The sequence below is a fragment of the Mesocricetus auratus genome, unplaced genomic scaffold, assembly GCF_017639785.1.
Source record: "Mesocricetus auratus isolate SY011 unplaced genomic scaffold, BCM_Maur_2.0 Super-Scaffold_100009, whole genome shotgun sequence".
Classification (NCBI taxonomy): domain Eukaryota; kingdom Metazoa; phylum Chordata; class Mammalia; order Rodentia; family Cricetidae; genus Mesocricetus; species Mesocricetus auratus.
In genome coordinates, this window is record NW_024429193.1 from 44,625,646 (window position 1) to 44,633,436 (window position 7,791).

The following is a 7,791-nucleotide window of genomic DNA, read 5'->3' on the forward strand; positions in this document are numbered from 1 at the left end:
TGTCTTCATTTTCATTCTGCTAGTCTGTGTCTTTTGATAGGCACAGTGAGACCATTGACATTGAGGGATAATGACCATTGATTGATGATTCATATTTGTGCTTGATTTATTTGTAGTGGAGTTATTTTGTGTATGTTCTCCTCCCTTTTTCTTTTGGTGTTTGGTAAAGTGGGATTATATATTGCCTGTGTCTGAGTGTAGCTATCTTTGTTGGGTCTAGGTTTTCTTTTTAGCACTTTCTGTAGAGCTGGATTCATGGATACGTATTGTTTAAATGGCTTTGTCATGGAATATTTTGTTTTCTCCATCTATGGTAATTGAAAGCTTTGCTGGATATAGTAGTCTGGGCTGGCATCCTTGTTCCCTTAGCATTTGTAGGACATCTGTCCAGGATCTTCTGGTTTCCATAGTTTCCATTGAGAAGTCAGGTGTAATTCTGATAGGTATGCCTTTATATGTTATTTGGCCTTTTTCTTTAGCTGCACTTAATATTTTCTCTTTATTCTGTAAGTTTCAAGGTTTGATTATTATATGGTGAGATGACTTCTTTTTCTGGTCCAGCCTATTTGGTGTTCTGTAAGATTCTTTTATTTTCATAGGCATACGCTTCTTTAGGTTAGGGAAGTTTTCTTCTATGATTTTGTTGAATATGTTTTCTGTACCTTTGAGCTATATTTCTTCACCTTCTTCTATACCTATTATTCTCAGGTTTGGCTTCTTCAAGGTGTCCTATATTTCCTGAATATTTTGTGTTAGGGATTTGTTGATTTTGAGATTTTCTTTGCTTGAAGACTGTATATCTTCTAATAAGTCTTCAACAGCTGAGATTCTCTCTTCTATCTCCTGTATTCTTTTGGTGATACTTGCATCTGTAGTTCCTGATTGTTTACACAACTTTTCTATTTCCATCATCCCTTCATTCTGTGTTTTCTTTATTGTTTCTATTTCAGCTTTCAATCCTTCAACTGTTTGAGTTGTTTCCTTAATTTGTTTGGTTGTTTTTTCTAGGTACTCTTTAGATTCTTTGAGAGATTTGTTTATTTCTTGAGTTTTTCCCCCATTTTATGGATTTTTTGTTTGCTTTTTCTTCTATTTCTTTAAGGGATTTCCTTGTTTCCTCTTTGAGGGTCTCTATCATCATCATAAAATAATTTTTAAGGTCTGTCTCCTCTGCTTTGTCTATGTAGTGCTTTTCAGGTCTTGCTGGCTTTGGTTCTATAGATACTGATGGAGTCATGCTGGTCTTTCTCTTTCTGAGTGTGCTCTTATTCTGTCTTCTTCCCATCTCTTCTTCCAGTGGGTGCAGGTGGGGTCTTTCTGTCTCCACTGGTCTCCTTCCTTCCTGTAGCTGAAGCTGGGATCTCTGGCATTTGGAGCCTGGAAGGCTTGATGTCTTTCCTGTGTGGGCAGGTCTTCTAGACACCAGGTGAGGCCCCTGGACGATCAAGGGGATGGGTGTTGAGTGGGGTATGGCGAGTGCCCCCCCAGAGACCCAAGCTCGCCTGAAGCTGGGATCGCCAGAAGTTGGGGCCTGGAAGGGCGGAAGTCTTTCCTGTGTGGGCAGAACTTCTGGATGCAAGGAGTGGCTCATGAAAGATCGAGGGGATGGGTGTTCGGCACAGGATGGGGAGTTTTCCCCTCAGAAACCCAAGCTCACCTGAAGCTGGGATTGCCCCCAAGGCTATTGTATTTTGATCAATTTATATTTATATATAATCGACACCAAAGTATATACAGTTTGTTACATAGTACCATACATAAATATTTTAGAGTATCTATGTATGATGCTACTGTATAGAAGGTACTAGTCTTATGCTGAAATTCCTAGGCAGCTTCTTTCTGGTTTCTGAAGAGAAAGTTGGCCAGATGTTTTCATTTGAAGCAATAGGACTATGGATAGCAACCCAAAATTCAATTCCAGCAACAGGTTTCTGAGATGATACAAAATAAAATAAAACATGGTAATAAAGATTTTTTATCTAGTTTCACAATGATGGGAACATATTAAAATGCACTAGATTGTCAGCAGACAATTGTTACATATGGTTTACTAGAATTAAAAACAAGTATATTTAAATGTATAAGGTAATGAAAAAGTAGCTTCACAATATTTTGATCAATATCATGATCAAATAATTTAAAAGTCTTTTTAAAATATATGTATCTAAGTATAGTCTTTGTAGAGAGTATTTTCATTATTAAATGTTTCAGATATCTTTGTCAGGGTGAAATGAAATTATAGACAAAATCGCCTTAACTATTTTAAGTATGTTATAGTTTTATTGTATACAGTCCATCATCAGGACTCATGTGCTGACAAGAACAATTTGGCAAGATTACAAAATCATATTGGATCTACAGTATGCAGAAAATAGAGAATGTTGGTGCTCAACTACTTTCTCCTTTTTATTCAGGCTAGTAGTTTGGATTAAACCCCTTCATCAACATAAGCAATATAGAAACTCTTTTATATATGTGCACACAAAGTCATCACCAAAGTGATTCTAAACCACATGAACCTGACAGTTATGATTAACCATTACAACTACACCAATTGTTACTTTGACCCTCAAATATGTCAGCTATATGCCATAAAAACTTACCACCTTGTCCATTGTTACATGACCATGTCATAACGCATAATTCAATCAGTGCATTTTTAAAAGTTCCCAAAACCTTTACCAATTATAACATTGTGGAAAAGTACAGTGTCATTTTACATTTAAAGCAGTCTTTTAATTTCGAGGCTCTATAATGTAAAAACAAAGTTATATAATTACAATGACACACATGAATAATTTCCATCCATAAAGAATTGAATTATTGAAAAGTCATGAATAATCAGACCAAAGCAAGAGTCTACCCTAGCAGGGAAAAATGCTACATCTGAGAGTTTGACCTTATGGCATTTTTATCTGGTCAAAAAATAGTATGCATAACTTCACTTTTTCTACTCTACAAGCACAACATGCTTGTCCTTTGTGGCCATCTGAAGGTATTATAGACATGGACAGTGCTGTGAAATGGTGTTTCACTTCAGGATTGAGACTTGTACACTTGTAACAAAATTGAAATGGATTCTGTGTACATTTATAGGTGTTTTTGATCAAGAAATCATTTCATAAACAGTCTTAGATTAGGTTATCTTTTCAAATTAATTTGCATTTTCACAAAATGGAGTGTTCACACCCTTTGTCTTCATAGAATGTTTACTATTATCCCAAAGCAAAGTTACAGGTTTCATTCGAATGTCAATAATCTGTGACGAATCACCATTGTTTATTTCTGTAACTTCTTTGTCTAGAATTTAAAACTTTTAATTTTCTGGGGCACAACTCAACACTATACTTCATATATACATGTATTCTACATTTCTTCTTTCCTTTTTTCTTCTTTACAACTATAAACTTGAATGAGAATATTGAGAATTAATCTTGCTTGAGCACAAATGTTATTCTGCCATGAAATTTTCTGTTTTTCAGTTATTTTTATTTAAAAATTGTTTTTATTTTATATACCAACCTCAGTTGCCCATCCCTGCCATTCCTTAATCTCCCTTTCTGACCCCCTATTGACACCCTAGAGAGGTTAAGGCCTCTCTTGGTGAATCAACAAAGTATGGCATACCAAGTTGAGGCAGGACCAAGCAATTTCTGCCTGTATCAAGGATGACCAAGGTATTTCATCATAGGCAAAGGGCTCCAAAAAGCCAGTTCATGCATCTGGGGTAAGTTCTCATCCCACTGCCAGGTGTCAACACAACATATCAAGCCACATAGCAGTCACCCACATTCATTGTTGTATTAGTCTATTACTTTAAACTTAACCTCACTCAGTTTCCCAGATGTAACCAAAATGAATTCTGTTACTTATCAAATTACAGACTTTAGCTGCATTTTTGAGACAGATTTTGAGATAGGTCTACCCTGTCAGTGTTTCTCAAGGTCCAAAAGATTGAATCAGTATTCTCTGCTTATAATTTCTGCTTTGTCTAGCCAAAAGTCAAAAACTTTTTCACATTCCAAGAACCTAAGAAATATTTGATCAGATATATATCTGATATATATATGTGTATATATATAAATTGATATATATATATATAAATTGATAACATGAGTGGGTATATATATATTTATAATATATAATTTATATTATTATATTATGATATATATCATTTTATATAGTATATAATTTATAATTTATAATATATAATATATAATTTTATGGTATGAGCTTTTGGGGGAATAGATTTTTCACTGTATGCAAAACATAGCAATAAGAAGGGGAGGGATAGATCTAGGATTGTTCTTTCCTAAACAACTATATTCATCTCATAAAGTTCCTTGCATAACTAACCAGAAATTTAGAGCCAAGACAATATAAATCCCATTAAATTTACAATATAAGCCACCATACAGTGAGAAAAGCTTATATTTGTTTCATTTATAAACAAAATATTAAAAAGATCCACATATTCACAAGGTACCTTAAATCATTATTAACATCGTTGAAAACTTGTATGATGTAGAAATAATTGTGGAATTGCAATGGTAGGCCAAATAACATTCTAGTGAAAATGAGAAAATCTGAATGACTTGAAATACGATCTATTTGTACTAGGGTATGTCCATCACAGCTTATGTACTGTGAGTGGCAGCATAACCTCTGTAAAATTGTTTTCCCTCACGAATCCAGGATGAGAGAAATTATCATCATATAGAAAGGATTGGACACTGTGATCTGAATACACACCTACAAAGTTAAGTGCTTATAGTTGCTAATGTAATAACATTAAGCATTGAGATTCAAAAGGTCATTAAGAACTTCTTTCCACCATGTGCTCAATGCACCATTATTAAACAGAGTGACTTTGAACTTCTCATACCATAGAACTCATAAAAGTAAAGATATCAATAATTACACAACTACAAATCTCTCAAATAATGAAAGATAACAATAATATTTATGTAAAATGCTTATCTGTCAAATTTGTATCATGTAAATGCAAGCACACACAATGTATTGTTAATACTGTACATGGATGTAGTAGACAAGTTTTAGGGATTAAATGTGGAGCATATAAAATGTGCTTAAAATTAAACAATATTTTGAAGTCTGTAACATTGTATATACAGCAATGTAAATGATGCAAAGACACAGAGCTTGTTCTCAGAATTCATAATCTAATTCAATACATTATATTCTCCAAGTTATCTTTTAGATAGAAAAATCCTTTGATATAATGAAGAACATATAGATCTCTAGTTAATGGTTTTTAAGATACATGTAAAACAATACCTAATATATCCATTGAATTGTATTGTCCTTTTTTATTCTCTTTACTTTTAAAAATTGTCTAAAATATAAACTCAATAATTTTGCATGAATATTATTATTAATTATCTGTTCATATAATCTTACTAGTACTGGTGTTTTAGATGGCCACATAGATATGCCAGTAGTATTTAACCTAAAAAGAGTATTTATGTTGTTACAAACAGCAGTATAAGCTAGAAAAGGATCATCACAACTGCCCTACTGGCAAGACTTTAAACTGTTACCATTTATAATTATTAATTTCCTATTTTGCTTGGATTTTTTTCCTTAAAAAGAAACTCTGGACCAGTGAGTTGTAGGTGAAGATTCAAGCCTCTGAGTGAGATGACCAACATCTGGAACACATATGATCTAAGAGGCGAACCAACTCCTGTACTTTGGCAACTGAACTCCATATGTATTCTGTGTCACTGGTGACAACCCCTTCATAAGTAAATACATTTCAAAACAAAATTCTAAATTTGGAGCTACAGATATGACTTAGTAAATTTCCCATCACCCATACTGGGGGAAGCACAAGTAACCTGATGTCCTCTTCTGGACTCCACAGGCACAGCTTGAACATGGCAAACACACATGCATACACACATATTTTACTAGGGAATCTTCCATTTCACTTTTGATATACATTAAAACATTATAAGGTTAAAATTATATATGGGACATTTTTAATAAAGGGATTTTTTTAGTTTTCATTTTACTTTTCTGATTTGGACAAAAAGCTTTGTTACACTATGAAAATGTGACCAAAGTTTACAGTGACTCATGACTCTACAGAAGCATCTAGGCAACTCAGTTGCTAAAAGAATAAAAGTATGAAGGGTATATTCACTAAGGTTGAATAAGGTTGAATTGTATTTCATAATGCATAGGCCATATACTCCTTATTTTCTTAAGTATCAAGAAAAATTAAGGTAGACTTTAATCTTTTGACAAGAAAAAGAATGCTACAGCAGCCATAAGAATGTTAATATTTTGTTACCACCTTCAACTTCATGTGATTTTTCTGTTAAACCTGGTTCATCCACTTAATACACCACAGAATACATATCACACATTCATACCACATATACAAAACCTAAAATAAAAACTAAAACTTGCTGGGTAGTGGTGGCGCACACCTTTAATCCCAGCACTCAGGATGCTGAGGCAGGTGGATCTTTATGAGTTCGAGACCAGTTTGGACTATAAGAGCTAGTTCCAGGACAACCTCCAAAGACACAGAGAAACCCTGTTTCAAAAAACCAAAAAAGTTAATATTTCTTTAAGTTTCTTTTTTTTTCATTCTGGTGGGATTCTTTATTCAGTCCAAACACCCTGCTCTGCTTGCTGTGGTAATATTTGTGGTTTTCCTGATGGCATTGACTGGCAATGCCCTCCTGATGCTCCTGATACTCTCTGACACCCGCCTCCACACACCTATGTACTTTTTCATCAGCCAGTTATCCCTCATGGACATGATGTACATTTCTGTCACTGTGCCCAAGATGCTCATGGACCAGGTCCTGGGAAGCCACAGGATCTCAGCTGCTGCCTGTGGGATGCAGATGTTCCTGTACCTGACACTAGTAGGCTCAGAATTTTTCCTTTTGGCTACCATGTCTTATGACCGCTATGTGGCCATCTGCCATCCACTCCGGTATCCTGTCCTCATGAACCATAGGGTGTGTCTCCTCCTGATGTCTGTCTGTTGGTTCCTGGGATCCTTGGATGGCTTCATGCTCACTCCTGTTACCATGACCTTTCCATTTTGTGGATCCCGAGAGATCAACCACTTCTTTTGTGAAGTCCCTGCTGTGACAAAGCTCTCCTGCTCAGACACCTGGCTCTATGAGACCCTCATGTACCTGTGCTGTGTGCTCATGCTTGTCATTCCTGTGACAGTCATCTCAAGCTCCTATTCATCCATCCTCCTCACAGTTCACAGGATGAACTCGTCAGAGGGCAGGAAGAAGGCCCTTGCCACCTGTTCCTCCCACATGACTCTGGTCATCCTCTTCTATGGTGCTGCTGTCTACACCTACATGCTCCCTGCATCCTTCCACACCCCTGAGAAGGACATGGTGGTGTCTGTGTTTTACACGATACTCACTCCTTTGCTGAACCCACTAATCTACAGTTTCCGAAATAAGAATGTCACAGAGGCTCTGAAGAAGTTGTTGGGTGTCAGAACTCTCTTTCAAGAAACAGTATAATAGTTCATTTGGAATTAATGGTTTCTTTTCTTTTCCTCTACATATCTGTTATCCCAGATTCATGTTTATCCATTTATATGATGCTCATATGTCTGACAGAATAACACATCCTCTCATCATTGTCTTTTATTGTGCAGGAATAAGGACTTTATGCCTCTGGTTTGCTGAGATAGTTTATCAGAATTTGATGTTGACTCCGTGAAATTGGTGTGATGTGTACATTAACACAACTGTTTGGGTTTCCTTCCTTCCTTTTCTA

At 35.5% G+C, this 7,791-nt stretch overlaps 1 protein-coding gene across 1 annotated transcript; it reads left to right on the forward strand.

Moving 5' to 3' along the window:
- Positions 1-3,855: 3,855 nt before the first annotated feature.
- On the forward strand, positions 3,856-7,532 carry LOC121142205 (olfactory receptor 2T29-like). Its single transcript, XM_040751499.1, has 2 exons — positions 3,856-3,890; positions 6,623-7,532. The coding sequence occupies exons 1-2, from the start codon at positions 3,856-3,858 to the stop codon at positions 7,530-7,532; spliced, it is 945 nt and encodes a 314-aa protein (XP_040607433.1).
- The last annotated feature ends 259 nt before the right edge of the window (positions 7,533-7,791 follow it).